Genomic DNA, 25,958 nt, shown 5'->3' with positions numbered 1-25,958 from the left:
TCCATGCCAATACCTGAAATGATAGGACATCCAGGGTTTCCAGGTTTGTGTAGCTTGGGTAGCAGACAGAATACTCCTGGTTGGAGCTCACAGGGTATGTCTGTGACGGTTTGGTCCTGAACTGAAGCAGAGCCTTTCTTGAGTAGGTGGTGTAGTCTCTTTTGGTATTCCTCATTGGGATCAGAGGAAAGAGGCCTGTAGTGGTGTTGATGGGTTGCCCGTTTGTAAAATGAGCTATTCACGATGACTACAGCACCCCCTTTGTCAGCCTCTTGGGTTATAAGGTCACCATTGTACTGGAGACTATGTACAGCGTTGCCTTCTGCATGGCTGAGGTTATGTGTCCCACGGCATTGTTCATGCACAACATCAGCCTGTGCCCGTTTTTCATTTTCTTAGAGCACATGGGCATGAGAGGACTGGATAGGGACTGAGCTCAGCCTTGTCTTCAACCTCTGAGAGTTCCGTGGAGTGACAGAGGTTCCATAGCCGAGTGAGTAACTCTTTAATGTGGGTGCCAGTGGTGTATACGCCATCCCTTCAGGGCAGAACCTCGAGTAATAGTCGTGTGATGCTTGGCAATTAGCAGTGTAAATTTTTCATACCTGGTACATTTGTGCCCTGAGGTAGAAAAAGTACTGCAAAAGTTACCTAAGTAAAAGTGCAGCTGCTTATCTGGATACTTAAGTACAAACAAGATATGACACAGATGTGTATACTTTTATGCAAGTTGTTTTCCAGATGGACACCGATCACTTGTACTTAAGTACACCCCTCAAGCAGCTGTACTTGTACTCAGGTAACTTTTGGGGTACTTCCCCCACCTCTGTTTGTGCCTTCACCAAGCACTCTCGTTCTGACAATTCCTCAACCAATTAAAGCTCGTTTTCCTTCAGCTCCCGTTGCGGGTGACTGGACGCAGCGTTGATAGCGGCATGGATGTTCCTTGCCGATCTCAAGGCAGATTTCATAGCCGTATCGATCCAGGCATGAGGCTGGGCAGTGAGTTCTCCTGCGAAATGGATCTTCCCTTCACTCCGAAACAGAGCCTCGGTGTAGTCGACGTATTGGTAGGGAGTGAATGAAACGTATGAGCCCATAGAGTATCTGTCCAGGCCCCACTTTTTGATCACATACTTGTTGCAGATGTGCCGGATGTAATCTTTGGGCAGCTGGTGGATTTCTGCCAGGTCCCCCGTCACCACATCAAAGCACTTTTCGTCACTCAGGGGAGTGAAGAATTCAGCATCATCACCCCAAGTGTAGGAGGCCAGGATCACCCCTATTCCACTGGAGAAACTGTGGTTAGGGTAGTAGATGAATCTGGATGGAAGATCAGTGATGGATCTGCCACCACGGATTCCATCCTTCTCCCAAAACTTTTTAGTACAGGCCAAAGCAATCTTAACGTCCTGTGCGTAGTGAATAGAGCGCAGGGCATGGGTCTTGAGACGGGAGAGAGGTGGAGAAAACCGAATGAGCCGAGCAGCTTTGGCTGTGGTTGCAACAAGGACATAGTCAGCCGTCACGGACAAGGGGACCGAGGTGTTTGCCCTTTGGTAAAACACTGTCACTTGGTCACCCTGGGTCAGTATCTTTACTACTGCAGAGTGAAACAGAACACTGCCACGAATATGCTGGTAAAACGCATCAGAGAGTCGATCAAATCCTCCGGTGATCTCATCATAGCTGAAAGCAAAGAGGGAAAAGAGGTTATGGTACAAGAACAACATCCTATGACAAGTTATTGGAATGACATTTACAAGGAGAAAAAGTTCAAGGAGAGACGTAAGGAGCTGCATAGCTGAAGATACAAGCTCCTCACACCACCCTGATTGTCCAGCTTCAACTTCTAGCAGAATACCAGGACTGCTGCAGTAAAGTTGAGGACCAGTTTTCTGGTTAAAGAGTCACTCTTCTAAATTCTCTACTGTCCTCCGGCTTATTCACGTTGCCCTGGAATGGGATGTGGTTTATGGGATTGTGGGTAGAATTAGTGATCCTAATTTGGGGTCATTTGACCATAGAATCATAAGGTTGGAACAGACCTCAGGAGGTCAACAAGTCCAATCCCCTGCTGAAAGTAGGGCCAACCCCAACCAAATCATCCAAGTCAGGGCATTGTCAAGCCAGGACTTAAAAACGTCTAGGGATGGCGATTCCACCACTTTTCGAGGTAATCTGTTGCAATGCTTCACCACCATCACGGCGAAATAGTTTTCTCCAATATCCAAACCAGACCTGTCCCACTGCAACTTCAGACCGTTGCTCCTTGTTCTGCTGTCTGTCAACACTGAAAACATCCTCTCCAGAATCTAGTCTGGTCTAGTGCAATTTAGTCTGCAGAAGAGAAGAGATGCCCCACACTCTTCTCTTCTGCAGACTAAATAAACTTAATCCCTCAACCGCTCCTCATAAGTCACATGCTCCAGCTCCCTCATCATTTTTGTTGCCCTCCACTGCACTTTCTCCAACGTATCCACATCCTTTTTGCAATGTGGGGGGGAGAGCCTCAGAACTGGAGGCAGAATTCCAGATCTGATCTCACCTGTATCAAATAAGGGGGAATAATCATCTCCCTAGATCTGCTGGCAATGCTCTGTTTAATGCAGGATTCCTGAGATACAATGAAGCTCTGCTTCAGTATGCCCATAGCACCTAAACTCTGGAGTTAAGTATTGAATTTCATTGGAACCCATCCAGTTCGAAGATTCTTTCAGTTACATCCAGCTCATACTAGCTGTGTTTACACTTGCATTCCTCTTTCGAAAGAGGCATGCAAATGAAGGAAAGCAAAAATGCAAATGAGGCACTGATTTACATATCTGGCACCTCACTTGCATACCTGTTCGAAAGACAGAAAGCCATGTAGACAGGGCTCTTTCAAAAGTAAACCCCATCTTCCAAAAAGCCCTGTCTACGCTGCTTTCAGTCTTTCTTTCGAAAAACGGTCTTTCAAAAGGACAATATGCAAATAAGGCACCAGCTATGTAAATCAGTGCCTTGTTTGCATTTTCAATGTCCTTCCTTTGCATACCTCTTTCAGGAGAGGAGTGCAAGTGTAGAAACAGCTCCTGTGAGAAGGACACCCTGTCTTTCATGTCTCGAGCAGCAACGTAATGGAAAGCATGCCTTCAGTTACTACTCAGGCCAGAAAGCCACCAGCTGCACTGATAGAAGGGATATGAGGTGGATGAGCTGGGATGAAGTGGCAAGATGTGTTGAAAAACGGATGGTTAGACAGATCCTATGAGAGGGGCATAGTCTTCCAACTCTCATGCAATGTAACCAAGATTCATTTTTCCTCACCTCTTGTTGGTGAAGGCCAGGTAGGCTAGGATCGAGTGAAGAAATGACATATGGAATCTACCATCTTCGTTCAGCAAGTCACCAATCATGTCGATGGCTCCTCTGCTTAAATTTCCAACTTTAATCAAATACTCCTGGGTGGGGAAGAGGTGAAAGGGTGGAAGGTGCATGTACCCTTTGTCCCCATTGAGAAAAGACAGCCAAAGAGATATTTCCTTGCAGATGAGCACAGAAATTAATCAGTAGGAATGACGGGAGGGCAGGTGTCCCAACACTTCCACACCCCTCTTGTGTGATTTGTCTACTTCTCACTAACCATTCATTGAAGTAAGGCTGATGCTCTCTATCAAGAGAGAATCCCTCATCCCTTTCAAGTCTCAGTATAATAATTTTATTTATCAGGTCATGAGCTTTTGGGGGTAAGACCCACTTCAACAGATTCTGGGATAAAAATGGGGAAACAAGGTAAATATATCGCTGGTGGGGGTGGGGGTAGGAAGAAAGAAGAAGGCAGCTAAAAAACAGTAGAAACAGAAAGAAAAGGGAAAGAAGAGGGGAAAGTCACCTATCATTAATAGATCGAGGATTAAAAAGAGGAGGAGGAGGAGTAAACCTCCTCCACTCCTACTGCTTGGAGCATAGGCCATTGACGAACATTGGCCAGCATCCCCTGTCTTGGGTAATCGTTTCCATTTCCGACCAGGTGTATTTGTCTCTTTAGTGTTTGCCTTTAGGTTTCTGCACCAGGTGTTTCTCGGGTGCTCTCTTTTCCTTTTTCCTTGTGGGTTCCAACTTCGGGCTTGTCTTGTGACATTGGTGGTTGGTTGTCTGAGGGCACGTACAATCCACTGCCATCTTCTCATCTGGGTTTCCTCTTCAGCAGGAAGTTGGTGAGTCAGTGGCCACAGGTCTTGGTCATGGAGGGTGTATGGCCAGCAGATCCAGGGGATTTTACAGAGGCCGTTATTGATAAATGTCTGGATTTTTTTGGACAGTCCTCTTTCTTGTTCTCCAAGTTTCTGCTCTATACTGTAGGACTGATTTGACATTAGAGCTGAATAATCTAAGTCTGAGTTCTGATCCGCTAAAAATTCCAGATGTTTTTCAGGAGAAGAAAAGCTGTTCTTGCCTTCCCAATCCTCGCTGTCACATCAACATCAGTGGTCCATTCTTTATTGATGATGTTTCCCAGGTATGTGAAGCCCCCAGCTTCTTCCAGCGCTCTGCCACCAAGTGTAACTGGCCGTATGCTACTGAAGGTGATTTTCAAGGTCTTAGTTTTTCCCTGCGGATGTTCAAGCTAATCCAGTGGATGCTGTGGGCCCAGCTGGATGACCTAGACTTTGCAACGATCTGGCACTTCTGTCCCACAGCTGCCAACAGATGCAAGAGAAGACATCACACCTTGCTGACTTCTCAGGATTAAGAGTAAATTAAGTGTGATGGTGCCATTGCTGTGGATCTCGAAGGTGGGGAAATTGCCCTTGTCATGCGTAAGATAATTGAGATCTCTGTTAAGCCCCAGGTTAAATGTGTCAACCCTGCAAACGAATTCCAATTCAGATGTCTTCCTTTCGGAATCTGGTGTTAAAATCCTTTTGTAACAAGATTTGTTACCTGGGAGTCTATTATGGTATGTCCTGCTGTATATTGACCCTCTTGTCTCATTTTTGCTCTAATATCCAATGAGGTGGTTCTTACCCACGAAAGCTCATGAACTAATAAAGAAAATTTTTAGTCTTTAAGGTGCTGCAGGGCTGCTAGTTTTTTTTTATTTAATTTGTTTTGGTTTGGCTTGGCTTGATTTGGTTTTGTGAAGCTACAGACTAACACCACTACCCCTCTGATACCAAGTCTCAGGATGAAATCCTGATCTTCATAAGGTCAATCAGAGCTTTGTCATGGACTTTAATGAGTGCAGGATTTCATCCATAGCCCCCAAGTCACAGTTGCATTGCCTTGGATTAGAGAACCATGGTCCAAACAGAACCTCCTATAAGGTAAAAGTAACAGCGGGAGGGACACAGAGAACTTTATCTCAACTAATAACTGTGGATGAGGACACAGAACTGAATGTCAGCTAGGATCGGAGAAAAAGAGATGCTAAATCCATTATGCAGGAGTGGAAGAGTCCTGTTTTTGTAGTACAGAGCTCGCTGACTTTCTGCAGATAGGTGTTATGGGTTGGAGAGGCACAAAGATGTGGATTAACAGCTCTGCCTCCTCCTGTCTTCTACAAGAGGCCCTTGTGGGAGAATAGGCCATGCCCTGTGAAGACCTGTGAGGTGAATGGATGACAACTGCCCAGCCAGGATCTGCAGGAGGATTCTGATGCATTATCTCCTAGCCAGGACCAAGCAGAAGTTTAGGAATCCCAACACATTTGCATTCAAAGGCACGGGAATGCCAACTTGAGTTACCTTGGTGGAAAAGGAGTCATATTTCTCTTTCACAGCGCTGCAGTTTGTTGTCACCTGGGTAGCAACCAAGAAAACAATTGTTTCATGATCATGATTCTGCCTTAGAAGGTTCCCCGTCCCTACCCCATCCTATAAGTGATTACAAACGTACAGACAGAGCCCTAATGCATTGGTTTTCAACAAGAGGTATGCATTCCCTTGGGCGGTACGTAGACTTCTTCCAGTGGGTGCATCAATTCATGTAGATATTTGTCTAACTTTACAACAGGCTACATAAAAACACTAATGAAGTCAGTATGAACTAAAATTTCATACAATGACTTATTTGTACTATTCCCTAAGCTAGGGAGAGTGGTAAACACGATGGAAGGTAGGGACAGGGTCCAGAGTGACCCAGACAAATTGGAGGATTGGGCCAAAAGAAATCTGATGAGGTTCAACAAGGACAAGTGGATAGTCCTGTACTAGGGGTGGAAGAATCCCAAGTGTTGTTACAGGCTGGGGGCCCACTGGCTAAGTAGAAAAGGACCTGGGGATTACAGTGAATAAGAGGTTGGATATGAGTTAACATTGTGCCCTTGTAGCCAAGAAGGCTAATGGCATATTGGGGTGCATTAGGAGGAGCATTTCCAGCATATCTAGAGAAGTGTTTACTCCCCTTTATTTGGCACCGGTGAGGTCACATCTGGAGCATTGCATACAGTTCTGGGCGCCCCAGTATAGAAAGGGTATGGATGCATTGAAGAAGATCCAGCAGAGGGCAACCAAAATGATTAAGGGGCTGGATTACGTGACTGACGAGGAGAGGCTGAGGGATTTGGATTTATTTAGTTCGAAAAAGAGAAGAGTGAGGGGCGATTTGATAGCAGCCTTCAGCTTCCGGGAGTTGATGGTGGATTCTCCATCCCTTGAGGTTTTTAAGTCCCGGCTGGACAAGGTCCTGGCTGGGATGACTTAGTGGGGGTTGATCCTGCTTGAAGCAGGGGGCTGGACTAGATGACCTCCTGAGGTCCCTTCCAGCCTTAGGATTCTGTAATTCTGTGAGTGGGGCTCTAAAGAGGGTGGAGAGGGGCTGTTCTCAGTAGTCACAGATGGCAGAACAAGGAGCGTTATTCTCAAGTTAAAGTGGGGGAGGTCTAGGTTGGATATTTGGGAAAACTATGTCACCAGGAGAGTGGTGAACCCACCCAGAAAGGTGGAGGAATCACCATTTCTAGATGTTTTTAAGTCCCAGCTTGAGAAAGCCCTGGCTGGGATGAGTCAATTGGGGTTGGTCCTGCTTTGGGCACGGGGCTGGACTTAATAATCTCTGGAGGTCCCTTCTAGCCCTAGAATTCTCTCTTGTCCATTCCACAGAACACATACCATATCCAGCGTCTGCTCATAAAGCTGAATGGCAGATTTCCCCTTCTCTGTGCGATGCACTGGGTACTTCAAGATATCAGGGTTTTGTTCCACATCTTTATGTCTTGCCCTGACGTTGTTAACCAAATACCAGGCATTGTCGTCAGTGTTATAGAATGTGTTCATTTGAAGTCTGAATTGTCTAATAAATTCACGTACAATCCTGGAGGGAAAAAGGAAATAAGAGGAAAAAAAGAAAAAGGTCAAAAATGAGAATGCATGTTAGAGTGTTGTATATGAGCCTCTCACAAAAATGAGCTGGGGGGTTGCTTGACCCCAAAGGCATATTTCAGCTTCATGCAATCATGCAGCTAGTGCTCTGAACCTTTTTCAGTTGTGAAAACTTTTGAAATATTGATGTTATTTCAATTTAACAGCCTTTTAATTGAAAAAAAGTGGAAAAAATTACCGCTCGTCCAAGATTTCAGCAGATGAATGACATTGAGAACCATTTCAATAATTATTTAAGTTTCCGATGACAATTAAGGTAAATATTTCATGAAAAGCATTGGTATAAACTGAAAAATGCCACTTTTCAATGAAAAATACTTTTGCCTGGAGAAGTTTTGACCCTCTCTCCCAATTCAGTTCATGCCTGGAATAGTTCATTGATGTTAAAGATAATACATGATCAAGTATAATGCCATTCTGAAATTAGACTCTCACTTGCTACAAGACACGTGCTGGCAAATTCTTCACAGCACAAAATGCTCAGATATGTATCTGAAATGAGGGCTCCATACCTGGCCCATGAGGGTCTTGCAGGGAATCCATGAAAAAAAATAAAAATGATTGTAGAAAATAAGTTTTGAATAAATTGCAAAGTCACAATTGTTTTTAAATTCAGCGTCTTCCAATAGCATTATGAACTGCTGTCTGACAATCTGTGTCATGGCTTTCTTTTTCCTAGCTGCTAGAATTGGCTTTGATGGGGGTCCACAGATGTTTTGGGGGTGGTGACCAGGGGTCTGAGAACCATTTGGGGGCTGAATGGGCATCCATACTTGTGAAAGGTTGGGAACCACTAGTCTAGATGTTCCCAAACCAAAATGGTTCATTTTGGATAGTGGGTTTGAAATGAAACATGTCTACACTTCCTTAGTAGCCACTGCATGCCGTAGGAGTTGAAATGTGACTCTAACCTCTTCTGCTTCAAGGGAAGTTAATTTGGGACATCCTTAAACCCCGGACCCTGCATGGCGGTTTACCTGGCCTGGCTGGTACAGAAGAGAGTCGTTCCTCCATTCTCTGCTTCTGCCCCACCACGCACAGACCTTTTGTGCAAAAAAGCCCAGTAACCTCTCCAATCTCTCTCCTTGCAGATGCACGAATGATTCAACTCAGGGCGTGTAATCCACAGGGGGAAGTACCTTGCACTCCGACAAATCTTCCCCCCCCCTTGAATTTATCAACAAAATCTTCCAAACAGGATTTCCACTATTCTGAACAAAGTCGGTGGTGAGGAAGATCATAGAATCATAGAACACTAGGACTGGAAGGGACCTTGAGAGGCCATCGAGTCCAGCCCCGTGCCCCAATGGCAGGACCAAGCACTATCTAAACCATCCCTGATAGATGTCTATCTAACCTGTGCTTAAATATCTCCAGCAATGGAGATTCCACAACCTCCCTAAAATGAGCCACCCAATGTGGGGCTTGGAGCCACGACCCTGAGATTAACAGTCTCATGCTCTACCAACTGAGCTAGCTGGGCTGTACTGAATGCTACCTGTGATCCTTCGGCAAACGCATGGGTCCCAGGTCGACGTACCAATCGCGTTCTCGATAGGTGGCGATGCGCCCTCCCAGGTGGCCGCTGGCTTCCAGAATCAGAACCTACGAACGTGGAATGTGGGGGTTTGTCCTTTTTCAATCCCTCGCCCGCATAATTCTTTCCTGTTTGGTAAAGTTTGATTTAGCCCGTGTCCTCCCCATAGCAAATGGTCATCGGAGGGAGGAAAGAACATCAATCCACTCGTATAGAAGAGTGGTGGCTGTTCACTGCCCAAGCGGGGGAAGAACTGCTCCCTGAACCCTGGTGGGATGAAGAAGCCCTGCCCCCCTCACCTGATCGGAAGGCTGGGGGCAGGGCTACCTATATAAAAGCCCCAGCCAGAAGCTCAGCTGAAGCCCAGACGCCAAAGGAGCCATACTCTGATCCTGAGCTCCCAGGCTGACCCAGCCCTTCGAGAAGCTGCACACTGGCCTGGATCGCTGGGCCTACAGCTAGACATCACTGAGGAGGAGCTACCAGGAGGGACGGAGACCCCGTTCTACCCCCAACCCAGAGGAACGTGACCAGCTACCCAGCAGGGTATGATCAGAGGGGGAGTTTTGGAGATGGCTCAGGGTCAGCATAGAATCACAGAATCCTAGGGCTGGAAGGGACCTCAGGAGGTCATCTGGTCCAGCCCCCTGCCCAAAGCAGGATCAACTCCAACTAAATCATCCCAGCCAGGACCTTGTCAAGCCAGGACTTAAAAACCTGTGGGGATGGAGATTCCACCATCAACTCCCGGAAGCTGAAGGCTGCTATCAAATCGCCCCTCACTCTTCTCTTTTTCAAACTAAATAAATCCAAATCCCTCAGCCTCTCCTCGTCAGTCATGTAATCCAGCCCCTTCATCATTTTGGTTGCCCTCCGCCGGACCTTCTTCAATGCATCCATACCCTTTCACCACTCCCTGATGCCCTGTTTGCCACATGTGGCTAACGGGGAGTGTACTGGACAATGTGGCCCTATCGGGAAAGTAGTGGATGTGTAGGTGGTAAAAGGGGCGAGTGGATTTCATTCTTTTCTGAGGCCTAGGGAAAACCCAATAGAGTAGATCCCTCCATGAAAAAAGAAAAGCAATCATAGAATCATAGAACACTAGGACTGGAAGGGACCTTGAGAGGCCATTGAGTCCAGCCCCCTGCCCTCATGGCATGACCAAGTACTGTCTAAACCATCCCTGATAGACATCTATCTAACCTGGTCTTAAATATCTCCAGCGATGGAGATTCCACAGCCTCCCCGGGCAATTTATTCCAGTGTTTGACCACCCTGACAGTTAGGAACTTTTTCCTAATGTCCAGCCTAAACCTCCCTTGATGCAGGTTAAGTCCATTGCCTCTTGTTCTGTCCTCAGAGGTGAAGAAGAACAACTTTTCTCCCTCCTTCTTATGAAATGGAAACAAAAAAAGAGTTATTATGACATGACTCATATTAATTTTCACACAGAGAGAAATATGTGAACAGTGAGGGGTTAGGGGGAACTGTTTGAGTCTTGGAACATTTCCTCAATTAATCACCATTTTTGTAAAATAAAATATTGCATTAGTTGGAGCACCGTCAAAAGATCTCAGGAGGTGGTTATTTCCCTTTATTCGGCACTTCTGGGGCCCCCATCACAAAAAGGACGTGGAAGTACTTGACAGAGCCCAGCGGAGGGTAACAAACGATAAGAGGAGAGGCTGAGGAATTTGGGCTTGTTTATTCTACAGAAGAGAAAAGTGAAGGGGGGTTGGACAGCAGCCTTCAACTACTTGAAGAGGGGTTCCAAAGAGGATGGAGAGAGGCTGTTCTCAGCAGTGACAGATGGCAGAACAAGGAGCAATGGTCTCAAGTTGCAGTGGGGAAGGCCTGGGGTGGATATTAGGAAAAATTATTTTACCAAGAGGGCAGTGAAGTACCAGAATGGATTACCTAGAGAGGTGGTGGAATCTCCGTCCCTAGAGGTGTTTAAGTCCCGACCTGACAAAGTCCTGGCTGAGATGATTTAGTTGCAATTGGTCTTGCTTTAGCAGGGGGTTGGACTCCATGACCTCCTGAGGTCTCTTCCAACCCTAGGATTCTAAAGCGATTGGAAGCTTTATCGTAACCACTTTTTAATGGGTATGTGACCATTACTCTAACAACCACAAGTTTAAGTCAATTGAGCTTTTGTCTGCAAAGGAATAATATTATGTAATCTTTCTTTCTTCTTTTCTCAATTCACCCAGCTTACTTAACTTCACCTTCATTGATTCTTCTCCATTGTTACCACTATGAAAAAGACACAATAAGACTATTTTGAAGCAACATTGGTGCTCTGGCCTTTCTCAGTTGAAAGAATTACCTGGCAACCCGCATCCCTCAACATTTTGGCTGCTGTGAGTCCACTGATTCCTGCCCCAATGATCACCACCTTCTTGGAGTGACACTTTCTTCCCAGTCCATTTCTGGCAATAGTCACCAATTCTTCATAGTCAGGGTCATTGAAACAGTCTTTCCACTTCTTTAGTTTCTCAGGCTGGCTGTCCAAGCCTGGGAATGCCGTGAGGAGGATGAGCTGAAGAAGTACTAGAAGCAAATGTAAAAAGAAAACAGATGATACTGATGGTGAAGGCATCCCCTCCTCTGAGCACATCCAGCTGAGGGCAGGTCTTCGTTATGGGGTTGGTTTGGGATGGGGATACATTGACCTAAGTCATGCAACCTCAGCTATGTGAGTAGTGTAGCTGAAGTCAACACACTTCTATCTGCTTACCATGGTGTCTTTGCTCTGCTGGGTAGACAGGGGAGGCTCTCCTGTCCACTGCCCTTGCACATCTCATTCTGGTGGAGTATTGGAGTTGACAGGAGAGCAATCGGTGTTTGATTTATCATGTCTGTACTAGGCATGATAAATCAAACCCCCTGCCCGGAACATTTGCTGCCCTGCGATCCAGCCATCACTAACATCACCAACATGAGGCTAGAACCTTACATGTGGAGTTCACCCTCCACCCCAGCACTTACCTTTCAAAAGGAGCTCCAGGTACTCCTGCTGCTTCCCCAGCTGCAGAATGTGCATTCTGGCTAGGAAAAAGGCCTTGCCCCACGCCCCAAATTCGAGTTATGCGCACGTGCATGGGAATAGAACCCTCGCGTAACTCAAGGGACTACTGTACTGTTCCGCACTTCCAGTGGACGTGTGAGAACTGCAGGCGAGGTGACCACCTGTCCCTGTTTTTCCCAGGACAATCCCTTATTTAAGTCAGAATCATGGAATCCTAGGTCTAGAAGGGAGCTGAGGAGGTCATCCAGTCCAGCCCCCTGCTTCAAGCATGATCAGCCCCAACTAAGTCATCCCAGCCAGGACCTTGTCAAGCCAGGACTTAAAAACCTTGAGGGATGGAGAATCCACCACCTCTCTAGGCAACACATTCCAGTGCTTCACCACCCGCCTGGGGAAGGAGTTTTTCCTTATAGGCAGCCTACTCCTCTACCTCTGTAACTTCTGACCATTGCTTCTTGTTCTGACATCTGACACCACTGAGAACAGCCTCTCCCCATCCTCTTTAGAGCTCCCTGCAGGAAGCTGAAGGCTGCTATCAAATCACCCCTCAGTCTTCTCTTCTGTAAACTAAACCAGCCCAGATTCCTCAGCCTCTCCTCACAGACCCTGTGCTCCAGCCCCTTAATCATTTTCATTGCCCTCCACTGGACCTGCTCCAGCACAGGTGTCCCACCTTTTTAAAGCAAAGAGGCCAATTGTCCCGTATTTTGTGGGGCTCCTGTTCCCTGGCACCCTACGCTGCCAGGACCCCCTCTGTGGGGCAACTGCCCCTTTCCCCAGCACCCCACTGCGCCAGCCCCCACTTCTGGTGAGCTTCTTCATGGCACTGCCTCGGTTCCTGATGCCCCATGCCTAGTGGAGGCAGCTCCCAGGGCTAGGGAGACCTTCCACAGGGCGGCTGACTCATTCCCCAGCATCCTGCACCTCAGGGAGGCAGCTCCTGATGCAGAGAAACTCCTCTGTAGGGCAGCTGACACATTTCCCAACAGAGCAGCTCCAGCTGCCAGGGACCCCCACTGCAGGGTGGCTTCCGTATTCCCCGAATGCTGCAGAATCCCTGTCCTTGGCTCCCCCCAACCCAGGAGGTTGCAGATCCTCCATCCTCCCCTCCCCCTGAACAGGAGTCTGTGGCACCCCATCCTGGGGGGTCTCCCTGTGAGGTAGCAGCCCCCATCAGTGGGAAGCCCTGACATGGGACCGCAGGCCCCCCACCAATCCCTGGAGGCCGGTGTCTCGTATTTGCAATGGGGCAATGTGGTCACCCTATTTCCAAGAGAAACTCAGGAACAAAGACAGCAAACAATGTGTGTCACAGCCCAGGGGAACCACACAGGAGTTTCCCCTGAGGGTGACACCTCCCCAGACGTCTCTCATGGAGACCTGTGTCTTCCTCCTCCCCGACTGGGTATTTTCAGGCTTCTCAGCTGTCTGCTCACCCTGCAATTTCCCCAGCCCGTCAGGCTGCCCCATCAGGCTTTGCATTTTCCTGACACAGCGTATTTGTCCACTTGTCACCCCAGTTCTCTTCCCAAACAAGTGCATTGAGCGGGGGACAAGATAGAGGTTTTCAGATACCTAAATGGGTGTCGTAAGGAGGAAGGAGAAAACTTGTTCTTCTTGGCCTCTGAGGATACAACCAGAAGCAAGGCAGCTTAAACTGGGCTTAAACTGCAACAAGGGAGGTTTGGGTTGGACATTAGGAAAAAGTTCCTAGTTGTCAGAGTGGTCAAACACTGGACTAAATTGCCTGGGGAGGTTGTGGACTCTCCATCGCTGGAGATATTTAAGAACAGGTTAGACAAATGTCTATCAGGGATGGTCTAAGCAGTACTTGGTCCTGCCGTGAGGGCAGGGGCTGAACTCAATGACCTCTCAAGGTCCGTTCCAGTCCTAGCGTTCTATGATTCTATGATTCATTCTGACTGGAAAAGGGGTAAATGACCCACATTCAACCTTTAGAGCCATACTATCTAATTAGGAAGGAAGGAAGATCAGTGTAGGTGGATTGAACTGGAGAACTTGTAGAAGTTCACATATCTGTGGAGCAACACGACGTTTGATCTAGACTGTACGAAGGAAACAGCAACTAGAACAGCGAAAGCAAGAGCGACTCTGAAGGCAATGGATAAGATCTAGAAAAGCAAAGTGATTAGCTCAGGAATGAAGCTGATGGTCTTGAAAATGTGTATTCAGCAGCATGGTGTATGGATGTGGGACACGGCTGATAACGAAAGATTCAAAGAGAAGGATATTGGCATTCAGGAGGAGTTGTGATAGAAAGATCCTGAGAAGTGGAGGGATGCCGAAGGTCACCAAAGAGGAATTATATAGGAAGATACAGCCGAAGTAGAACCTACTGCAGAAGAAAACAAGGCAGTCAAGTAGCACTTTAAAGACTAACAAAATATTACTCACAAACCTGTCAGCCAGCACTTTAATGGAGCGGGCCATTCTGTTGATGATCGAAAAGTCTGCGTTTTACCGAAAAGGAACTTTAACATCGTTCATAGACAGAATGTTCAGAACTCTCATTTGTATTCAAATTCAGCACATTAACATGTGGTTTGAATCGGGAGAGCAACTACCTGGCCCATTATAAGGACTCTTTTACGCGCTTTGTTTTATCTAACTCTGCTCTTCTGATTTGCCAACCTCGGTAACAATTTTTGTGATTTGCCGACCTTGATTATTTTTGGACCTCTGTGCTTTATATATTGAGTCTGTTCTGGTAAGGCTATGATCTGAAGAAGCGGGTCTGTCCCACGAAAGCTCATCACCTGATGTAGTATTTTGTTAGTCTTTAAAGTGCTACTTGACCTCTCTTTTGTTTTGGTAGAATACAGACTAGCACACCTATCTCTCGGTCACTATTGCAGAAGGTTATACAAGGGAAGTTACAGCTATTCAGGCCTGTCTGCAGAATGAAAGTAAGACCCCGGTATTCGGCATAAAGGACGGTTCAAATAGGAGAGACAGTTCCCCAGAGAATGGGTTGTTGATATAGTACTTTGGTGCGGAGCTAGTCTATAGAAACTAAGCCACTCCTCACTGGACAGGGAAAGGTGGAAGGAACTAGTGAGAGAGGCATCAGACACCATTGGGCGCTGACCCCATGGTTGTTGATGTTGATGGTGATGATATCTAGTTAGAGGTTAACAATGCAACCCACTGGTTCCCAACCCTGGGGTCTGTTGACCTCTGGGGGTCAGCAAGGATATTGCAGGGGGTCCATGAAAAACAAATCAATAAAAAACGATCACAGAAAATGAATTCTAAGTAAATTGCAAAGTTCCAATCCATTAGCCTTTTAAAATTCAATCTCTTCCCATCATGTGGTTCATTGCTGCCTGAAAATCCCTGGGGTGGTTCACGTTGTCATTGAGTGGAGTGTACGTCGTGGGGGGAAGTGGCTTTGACGGGGGTCTGCGAACAGTTCGGAGGGGCGATTGGGGGTGAAAAGATCGGAAACCACTTATCTAGCCAAACAGTTCCTGTCTTTGAAGGATATAGCAAACCTCCTGTGAATGGTAGAGAGTAATTACCTTATGTTAATCGGCATCACTCATTACCAGTGATGCTTGGGAGAGAGATCAAATTTACAAGTCTCCTGGATAGGCTTTTGTTCTCCACTTTCTCTTCAAGGTTCTCATGTTACAGAGGGAGAGGAGTGGGTTGGATATTAGGAAAAACTATTTCCCCAGGAGGGTGGTGAAGCCCTGGAATATGTTACCTCGGGAGGTGGTGGAATCTCCATCCCCAGAGGTTTTTAAGTCCTCTCTTGACAAAGCCCTGGCTGGGGTGATTTAGCTGGGATTCGTCCTACTTTGGGCAGGGATCTGGACTTGATGACCTCCTGAGGTCTCTTCCAGCCCTAGGGTTCTATGATTCTTCTATTCTATGTTCTCCCTTTCCTCTGTAAGCCGATACCAAGGCTATGTCTACACTTGCATTCCTCTTCCAAAGAGGCATGCAAATGAGGGACATCAAAACGCAAACGAGGTGCACATTTACGTATCGGGTGCCTCATTTGCATATTCCTCTTTCGAAAGACCTTCTTTGGCAAGAAGAAAAGCAGTCGAGACGTGGCTCTTTTGAAAGTGAACCCCCTAAAAAAGGGGGAAAAGGTGCTTTCGAAGACAGGGTTCACTTTCAAAAGAGCCGCTTCTATTCTGCTTTTCTTCGTTTGAAATGCACCCCATCTGCATTTTCGATTTCCCTCCTTTGCATGCCTCTTTCGAAAGAGGAATGCAAGTGTAGACACAGCCCAGGTCTCTCATTCTCACTCTTCCGACTGGGTCTACACAAGCAGTCTCACTGCAAGTGTGGGTCAGACATTAACCCATCCCAAGCTTCATGATACCCAGCCAGGTACCTTGAACTAAAGAGTAACAGAAGTCAGCTGATGGATTGGCTCTGCCCAGTGACACCAGCAAAGGCTTTGCAAGGTAAACATTTTTCCAATGAAGAAAAAAGTGAACTATAACTTGGCAGCAAATTGCATTTTCCTTGTTGGTGCGGTTTTCTTTTGGGGCTGGGAACTAAGAAGGGGTAATGGACTGTTTTCCGCTGTTCCCGCAGAAATAAATACTCATGGAAGTATATTGTTTTGTTGATAAAAAAAAACAATTAAGCTAACCCTATGTGATGGGGCTCAGGGGTCTCCAAGCTCTGCACCCCATCCGCAGGCAGGAGCGACACTCACTCAGCAGGAGCACAGCGGGTTTATTAGCCGACAGGACACAGCATCTTACAGGAGAGTCAGTGCAGCAGGCAGGGACAGTCAGTCCAATCCATGTCAGGGAAAGGAGGCTCTGAGGGGCCCCCTGAGCCAGGGACTTACCCCCTCCTTTGTTTCTCTCTCTCCCAGCTTAGATTAACTGCTTCCTAACTCCTGGTTCCAATTCAAACCCCTCTGGCTCTACCTCCTCGTTTGTCTGAAGTCCAGAGGTGTCACCTGGTCACCTCGATTACCCTCAGCAGGAGCCCCACACCCTCTGTGAACCCCTCACGTACACACATGTATCCCCCACTCCATCACACCCTAAAAATAATTTCTCACAAAATATTGTGTATTTAAAACTAGTAAGAAAATCCCTCAACAATTCAGCATTCAGTCTTCATTAAAAAAGACCTTTTAAATAAATAAAAACATTACAGAAAAAAATTCTGGGACCACAAATCAATTTTCTGCTAAATAATCCTGCCTGCATCAGCTAGAAAATCAATTTAGATTTCCACATTCAGATTCATAACTTGCTCCTCTATAAGGGTCAAAATTAAATTTAAAATAACTGCCACCCTGTGCCTGCTGAAACAAAAAAGTAATCCTCAGCGTATTGTCTGTGTAAAAACCTTGGAGAAAGCAAAGCTGAGACACCAATGTCCCACAACGAAGTATAGAATCATAAAACCATAGAACACTAGAACTGGGAGGGATTTCAAGAGGTCATCAAGTCCAACCCCCTTCCCTCTCAGCAGGACCAAGCACCATCTAGACTGTCCCCGATAGGTGTCTATTTAACCCGCTCTTAAAATCTCCAGTGATGGAGATTCCACAACCTCCCCAGGCAATTTATTCTGGTGTTTGACCACCCTGACAGTTAGGAATTTTTTTGTAAAGTCTAATCTAAACCTCCCTCGCTGCAGTTTAAGCCCATTGCTTCTTGTTCTATCCTCAGAGGCCAAGAAGAACAAGTTTTCTCCCTCCTCCTTGGAACCCTCTTTGAGACACTTGAAAACCTCTATCATGTCCCCTCTAAGTCTTCTCTTTTTGAAACTAAACAAGCCCAGTTCTTTCAGTCTTCCCTCATCACTCATGTTCTCTGGACCTTTCATTGTTCTTATTGGTGTTCTCTGAACCTTCTCCAATTTCTCCACGTCTTTCTTGAAATGTGGTGCCCAGAACTGGACACAAGACTCCAACTGAGGTGTAATCAGCACTGAGTAGAGTATGAATGTAATTGATGCAATGAATGTAATTGTGGTGGGGGGGGCGTCCAAAAGTTGTTGTTAATTAGCATGGAGATATACATGTCTCATAGAGCTGGAAGGCACTTAAAGAGGTCATCTAGCCCAGTCCACTGCACTCACAACAGAAACCATCACTAACAGTCTTCTCTTTTTTTAAGTCTAACCTGCCCTAGACAAGCCCCCACAAGGGCTGAACTCACAGCCCTGGCTTTATAAGGGTAATGCTCTATCTGCTTAGCTCTCCTCCTCTGAAACAAAGCCTACAACACCCAGTGTTCCCAGCAGTCTCCCATGCAAATACTAACCAGGCCCCACCCAGCTTAGCTTCCAAAGCCAACACAAAAGAGAGTATGTTCAGGGGGTATGGGTACAAAAGACCAAGATCACCACGGAGGAGCAAAATAAGAAGAAGATAATGGGAGAAAAATGACAAAGAGAGAATGGAAGAAAAGACAAAAAGAGAGAAACCACAATAAGAGACAGCAAAAGATGTGAAACAAGAAAGTTAATTGAATACCAGTGGGGTAAAGTAAGATATGCCCAAAAGGACAACCGCTTCCCATCCTTCTGCAAAAGTTTTAAAAGAAGTTTCACTCACATAACTTGCCCATGTTTCAAGAGAAAGCTCAAGACACCAAAGGAGCCTGGTCTTTTTATACATCCACCTAAGCTTGGTGGATAAATGGCCTCCAGCCAACAGCTAGCTGAGCTGAATAAAACTTGCAGATCAAAGAGCTTCTTTCTGTGAGGTGGTGAGCCTGGGTTATGACTCGAGTCAGCACATTCTGGGCACATTGAACTCAGCATCAAAGGATGTGTGGGTGAGTAGCTCTCGCACACCCCACAACAAAAAAAAAACTAACCCAGAACTAATCCCTGCCACAGGCCCTGTTGTCAAATCTGTCCACACATCAACCCTTGTGACAACATCACAGGACGTAACCACATCAGACTAACCCTCAAAAGCTCGTTCACCTGCATGTTTACTAATGTGTTCTAGGGCACCACATGCCAGCAATGCCCTTCTGCCATGTTCTTTGGACAAAAGAGATTATCGCTATGCAACAGAATACATGGACACAAATCAGAAGGATGCTAACATATGAAACCCAACTGGAGGATATTATGGGCAGTTTAACCTCCCTAGACACAAAGGTACGGACCTGAAAATTGCCATCCTCAAGCAAAACCTAAAAGGAACCAAAAAAACCCTCCAGACCTTCAAAAACAGGATGCAATGTGAAATTGCTGAGCTGGAATCCATATGCAAATTTGACGGCATTAGAACGGGTCTGAATAAAGATTGCAAATGGCCCTCTCATTGCAATAAGCCATTTTCCACTTTAGGTATTCTCACTTTTTTATCCATCATCATCATCATCATCATCAACCATGGGCTCAATGCCCATTGGTGTCTGATGCCTCCTTCACTATTTCCTTCCATCTTTCCCTGTCCAGTGCAGAGTGGCTTAGTTTCTGTAGACTAGCTCTGCATTAATCTACTACACCATCTATCCATTCTCTGTGGGGTCTGGCTCTCCTATATGAACCATACATGATGCCAAATTCCAAGGTCTTGGTTTTTTCATTCTTTGTTAATTCTGCAAATATGCCCGAATAGCTGTAGCTTCCGTTGTATAACCTTCTGCAGTAGAAAAACAAAAAAGCAGTCCAGTAGCACTTTAAAGACTAAAAATAGTTTATTAGGTGATGAGCTTTCATGGGACAGACCCACTTCTTCAGATCAAAGCCATACCAGAACGGACTTCTGCAGTAGGTTCTTTTTCGGCTGTATCTGCCTATGTAATTCCTCATTGGTGATCTTCGGCATCCATCCTATTCTCAGGATCTTCCTATAACAACTCTCAAACGCCAATATTCTTCTCTTCGAATCTTTCATTATCACCCTTCTCCCATCTGTACAACATGCTACTGAATACACACTTTCAAGAAGCTCAGCTTCATTCCTAAACTAATTGCTTTGTTTACCCAAGTCTTATCTATCACCTTCAAATGTCAAACTTTTTTATCCACCCTGATTGAATATGCTCTGATATAACATGCCCGTGGCACAGATTCATCAGCTTCCTGACAAAGAACAAGACATCAGGAAGGGAAGATGGAGCTGGACTGGATGTACCCTCAGAAAACCAACCACCAACATCACAAGGCAAGCCATAAGTTGGAACCCACAAGCAAAAAGGAAGAGCGAACACCCAAGAAACAGCTGGCATAGGAACCTGAAGACAGACCCTAAAAAATCAAGATAAACCCGGTCAGAACTGGAAAGGATCACCCAAGAGAGGGATGCTGGCGAATGATTGTCAATGGCCTATGCTCGAAGGCGTAGGAGTGGAAGAGGGTTACTCCCTTATCTCTGTGTAGTGTATCTTTTGTAACCGTTTCCTTTGTCTTTGACTTCATGCATTGACAGAAGTTAGTTGCAGCTCACAAAAGCTGGCGCCATTATAGAATTGTTACTCTTGAAGGTGTCATTGGACCCTTCTTTGTTTCACTTCTGTCCTTGAGCCTTCACCTCCCCAGAGCAAGCTTTCTGGCATGTACCATTTGCACGGTGTGACTGGGCCATTAGCTCGTCCTTTGCATTGCTACATTCCTTAATGGCTCTTTTGATTTGGATAGTTCCTCTGAAGGGAGGCAGGGGAACGCTTCTCATCTTCCTTCATGGCTACGGCTACACTACAGTGATCTGTCAACAGACGTCACCGTTGGAAAACAGCTACCAGAAAAACTTCTGTCGACAGATCGTGCCTACACATAAAAGCAGATGGAAAGAGCAATGCACTCTGTCAACAGAGAGCTACTAGACTTCCTGGTCTTCTCTCGACGGAATGCAAACAGAGCTGCCCAGTCAATTGGAAGCCCTGTCTGTCGACAGAAGAGTCCTGGAGTGTCTATACTGCACGTTTGTCCACAGAACGCTGAGGACGGAAGCGTTATTCCTCAAAGCAGAGAAAGATAGCACTGTTGGGGAAAGTGCTCTGTTTTGCCGAGACTTTCGACAAAACCCCTTTTGTGTGTAGATGCTCCCTGAGGCTTGTTGACAAAAGCCCAGTTTTGTCGACACAACTCTGTAGCGTAGGCACGGCCCACCAGGTTGGAGCAACCATTTTGAAAGTTGGAAAGCAGAACTGACCCATTTGCTGATCGGACAGAGGTAATGGCGTACTCCATGCCTTCCCAGGTGCCAGCTGTCTTTGAAAATCAGGGTGAGAGAGACGCAGGGTAGTGTAACACCCATGCCTCTATTCACCACCACAGCCAAAGCATAGCCAGAGATTTCTCTTCTTGTAGGTAGAGTCAGTCTTTGGCTAGAGGTATCTATCTTCCTCCATGGCTGACCTCTCATTCTGGCTCCTTCCCAGGCTCTATAGTCCCTGGCTTGTCAGGCTGATGGATGTTTCCAAGCCTCAGTCCAGCATCGGGCCTTTTCATCCTCCCCATCAGCAGCAGGTGCCTCTTGATTGGAGCTGACAGAACCAGGGCTAATGAGGTGGTTTTGCCCCAGCACTGTGCTACAAGGGAATACAGCCATCTCTAGATCAATATAATTAAAGCAGGTAGCAATTTACTAACATTCCAGAGCGTCTAAACCCTGAGAACATGCTTCTAACAGGAATACCTCTTCTGAGCAACAACAAGCATGCAAGGGAACTGGTCTGGTCTCCAGCTCTGAGTTGGGAGCTGGGAGCAAGCATCGACCTCTGGCCTGCCAGCATCACTGAAATTATCGAGAGCTCCTACTTTGGTCTCATTACGCTGTTTGAGTCTGTCTTCCACCTCAAATGTGGTAATTTCTACTTCCTTATTCTTGCTCCCATGCACCAACCTGGTGATTTCCCCAGTACCTCATTACCCTAATTAAATGTCAGGCAAGCGTTTAGGTGCAGGATCATATCTAAATTAACTTTTGTCTCCACCCATCCTCAATGTTTGGCAGTCCCATTTCTTCTTTCCTGCTCTCTTGTTATTTAGGTAGCTCAATAGCTTTTCGTACTTGTCTTAATTTCCTTCAAAGGTTCAACTGTGCTTGGTTTTTGGCAGGCCTCGATTTATCAGTCTAACTTCTGACCTCTACCAGGTAGCTTTCCTTGAGGGTCACCTCTTCTTCCATTTCTTGTGGGCTTTCTGCTTTCTCTTCATCACTTCTTTGAGATGTTTGGTCATCCATTTCAGAATATTTGAGGCCTTATTTCACTTTTAGCTCTAGTGGTCTTGAAGGGTAATATGCACTCAACAAAACATTTTATGAATTTACCATGTCTCAGGGTACAGCTACACTACTCGGGAGATCAACCCGGTCAGTGTCTTCCAGGGTTCGATTTTGCACATCTCGTGGGGAAGTGCGAAATAGAACCATCAGAGGTTATCAGTCAACCCCGACATTCCTAGGTCTTCTGAGGAATAAGGGACCTTCATGGGAGAGTTTCTCCTGTCGACCTCCCTCCATGAGGAAGGCCAGATAAGTTGATTGTAGATAAGTTGATTCCAGTTACTCAATTGCCTTCGCACAGGGTTTCCCAAACTGGGGTGCATGGCCCCCTTGCGGGGGGAGATGAAGAAATTCCAGCGGGGGCACAAGGTGACCCAGACCCCCACTATTCCCCCCACCTAGAGAAAGAGACAGCCACTGCTTCTGGCTGTCAGCCCCGCCGTTTATGTGGATGACCCAGGGCAGCCACTATAAGCACCAGGCAGCCGGCAAAGACCCACATGGAGCTGGCTGCCTTCTGCAAAGGTGATTGAATGTGGGTTGGGCGGGAGGGAAGGAGGATGGGGTTAGATGAGGGGCTGGAGATGGCGTAAGAGCAGGGCTAGCGGTGTCTGACTTTGTGGGAGGTGTGGGGCTCAAGCGGGAGGCTTGCAGAGCTTGTGGGGCTTGGGCAACTCGGGCTGGCAGGTGGGCGCCTGCCCCTGCCAGCATGGGACAGCTTGGGCTGGTGGGCAGGCAGCTGGCCCCAGAAGTGCAGGGCTTGGGCGGTCGCCTCTGGCAGTACAAGGCACAGGCAGGTCTGGTGGCTGGCACGGGGCTCGGGCAGCTGGGGCTGCACCAGGCACCCATGAGGGATGAAGAAAAACCATCTGCGCTTATTTTTAACTTTAAAGAACATTTTTATATCGCATCTTTATGTTTCTTTTAAATTACGAATTGAATTTTTTGTTAAAAGGGGGTGGGATGATGGTAAAGAAGAGGTCGGGGCGTGAGGGTTTCTCAGAAACCAAAAGGAGGGTGTGATAGTCAAAAGCCTGGGAACCATTGCCTTAGCTGGACTTGCCAATCTACAGGTGACTTTAAGGTCGAGTGTACATCTGGCCCTACATTTTGAGTGGGGTTTTGGAAACTGGAGAAAAAGAAGTTTTCCTCTTTCAGAGGGGAGCCGTGTTAGTTTGTAGCTTCACAAAAAAACCAAACCAAACCAAAACCCCACAGTCCAGTAGCACCTTAAAGACTAACAAATTTATTCATTAGGTAATGAGCTTTTGTGGGCAAAACCTGCTTCTTCACATGAGTTAGTCTTTAAGGTGCTACAGGACTGCTTGTTCTTCCTCTTCCAGTTTCCTGTATTTTCCTGATCTCTTTCTCTTACATACTTTCAAAATGCATCTGGCAAAGCGGGTCTTTGCCCACGAAAGCTGATGCTCCAAAATATCTGGTAGTCTTTAAGGTGCCACAGGACTTCCTGTTGCTTTTGAAGATACAGACTAACTCCGCTACCTCTCTGATACTCATCATTTTAGTTACTCTTTTCTGAACCTTTTCTAATGCCAGCACATCTCTTTTGAGATGAGGTGACCACATGTGTATGCAGTATTCAAGATGTGGGCATACCATGGTTTTATATAAGGCCAAGAAGTTATTCTCCATCTTCTTCTCTACCCTTTTTTAATGATACCTCACATCCTGTTTGCTTTTTTGACTGCTGCCGCACACACCATGGAAGTTTCCAGTGAAATATCCACGATGATGCTGAGATCTCTTTCCTATTTAGTGGTAGATAAATTAGCTCCCATCATATTTTAGGTACAGCTGGGGTTAATTTTTCCAATGTGCATTACCTTACATATCATAGAATCATAGAAGAGTAGGACTGGAAGGGACCTCGAGAGGCCATCGAGTCCAGCTCCCTGCCCTCATGGCAGGACCAAGCACTTTCTAGACCATCCCTGAAAGCCATCTATCTAACCTCTTCTTAAATATCTCCACGTTAGATCTTATTTGCCACGTCTTAAATATCTCCACGTTAGATCTTATTTGGCATTTTGTTGCCCAATCACTGACGCTTGATTAACCCCAGGAAGAGGAAGACGGACATCCAGGAGATGCAATGAGCGTAGGAGTTACCCTTCCTCTGGAAGAGGAGGTACAGCAATATCTAGAGCACAGTGTTAATTATGGAGTTGATATCTGAGAACCACTGGTTAGCCAGGAAGAGGAATGTGGCAACGGGAGCCATAAAATGGCCGGTTCAAGGATGTTCTCCAGCAAGAGGCCATGGGAGGCTGCAAACAGCTAAAATTGGACACGGAATGTCTGCCCCTGGAGTTGACCTCCCAGGCCATTCAGAAGGAAGTGGAAGCTAGCTGCAGGGACAAGGGGGCCTATCTGATTTTGCTCTTTAAGGCTAAGTTTCTCTCATCTGGGAAAATCAGGGCATGGGACCAATAAGCACATCTATGGCTTCTCTGGCCCATCCTCTTTCTTTGGTACTTCCCAGAGTAAGTGGAGTGGGTTTTTGCAAGAAGATCCATCGACCTACTTACTTAGTGGCCCTTTGGAAGGGGCTCTACTGGTAATAATGATAACAGTGTCAGGGGATATACATCTGATAGAACTCAAAGGGACCTTGTCAAGTCCAGGCCCCTGCCCTCTTGGCAGGGCCAAGCACCACCCCAACAGATTTTTTTTAATCTATTTGCCCCACAGCCCTTCTCAGGGATTAAACTCATAACCCTGGGTTGAGCAGGCCCGTGGGCAAACCACTGAGCAATCCCTCCACACTTGTAGAAGCCTAAATGGGGGAAAGGTTATAAATATGCCAGAATGTCCAATTTTGGTAAATATTATCACTGATTGGTATTCCCTGTAAGCTGAGAACTTGGTTGGTGCTTAGCAGACCACACCCAGCTGCCCATCACTGGCAGCAGGTATTTCTATTGGTGGTGCAGACCTACAGATGCCTTGGTGCTCATAACAAATGTATTCTGCCCATGAATGGGGAAAAAATTGGACCATTGTCAGTCATATATGGGTGAAATTAAATAAGGTTATGCCAAGTCTGGGAATTACTAAATTTAATGAAACGGTCTTCTCAGATCAACTTATATCTTGGGCAGTTCTCAAATCAGGATATGATGCTCTTCTTAAGCCAGCAAATAGTTTTAGTAATTCACCCTCAAGAATATGTGTGTACAATGAATGATTTAAAGACCACTTGCAAATTACTTGTGGATTCTAGATGTTCCAGGTGTGTATGGAACAAAACCTACAGCTGGGAAAGCAGTTGTCATAGGCAAATACTGTGTCCGAACACGGAACAATCAAAGCATTTACAGTTCCTTCGTGCAAGTCTAAGGGCTTATCTACACTACCATGGACGGTCGATTTGCTCAGGGTTGATCTTTCAGGGCTCTGTTTCACGCATCTAGTCTGGAGCCCTATACTCCTTGTGAGGTGTGAGGAGTAAAGGGGGTTGATGGGAGAAATTCTCCTGTTGACCGTCCCCTGGATAGACAGACAAGTTAGCCAAGTGAAGATCTGTTGACTTGAGCTAGGTAGTTGGCATTGCTCGAATTACATATCGGTGGTCGACTTTCTTGGTCATGCGTAGACATAGCCTCTGGGTTAGTCTGTATCTGCAAAACCAGTGAGGAATCCTGTGTCACCTTAAAGACGAATACATTTATTTAGGTGTAAGCTTTCTTGGGTAAAACCCACTCCATCAGATGAAAGCTTCTGTCCAAAATGTCTTTAGGACAATCTACTTCCCCAGGAGGGTGGTGAAGCACCAGAATGCACTGCCTAGAGAGGTGG

The 25,958-nt window shown here is 46.3% G+C and overlaps 1 protein-coding gene across 1 annotated transcript; it reads right to left on the bottom strand.

Annotated features, from left to right (window-relative positions):
• Window positions 1-875: 875 nt before the first annotated feature.
• LOC142024872 (L-amino-acid oxidase-like) lies at window positions 876-19,424 on the bottom strand. Its single transcript, XM_075017172.1, has 7 exons — window positions 19,412-19,424; window positions 11,234-11,457; window positions 8,863-8,969; window positions 7,095-7,296; window positions 5,730-5,783; window positions 3,310-3,443; window positions 876-1,689 (listed from the first exon to the last, which is right to left on the bottom strand). Exons 1-7 carry the CDS (start codon window positions 19,422-19,424, stop codon window positions 876-878), a joined length of 1,548 nt encoding a protein of 515 aa, XP_074873273.1.
• Between the last annotated feature and the right edge of the window lie 6,534 nt (window positions 19,425-25,958).

This window comes from Carettochelys insculpta, chromosome 22 (genome assembly GCF_033958435.1).
Source record: "Carettochelys insculpta isolate YL-2023 chromosome 22, ASM3395843v1, whole genome shotgun sequence".
Taxonomy (NCBI): Eukaryota; Metazoa; Chordata; order Testudines; family Carettochelyidae; genus Carettochelys; species Carettochelys insculpta.
The sequence above is the reverse complement of the archived record's forward strand: the minus strand, read 5'-3'. Positions and strand labels throughout refer to the sequence as shown.

Coding starts and splice junctions, on each gene's coding strand:
- LOC142024872 (XM_075017172.1), bottom strand. Junction 8,970..11,233: donor TGAGGGATGCGGGTTGCCAG/GTAATTCTTTCA, acceptor CCACGTTCGTAG/GTTCTGATTCTGGAAGCCAG. Junction 1,690..3,309: donor CTGGCCTTCACCAACAAGAG/GTGAGGAAAAAT, acceptor CTTTGCTTTCAG/CTATGATGAGATCACCGGAG.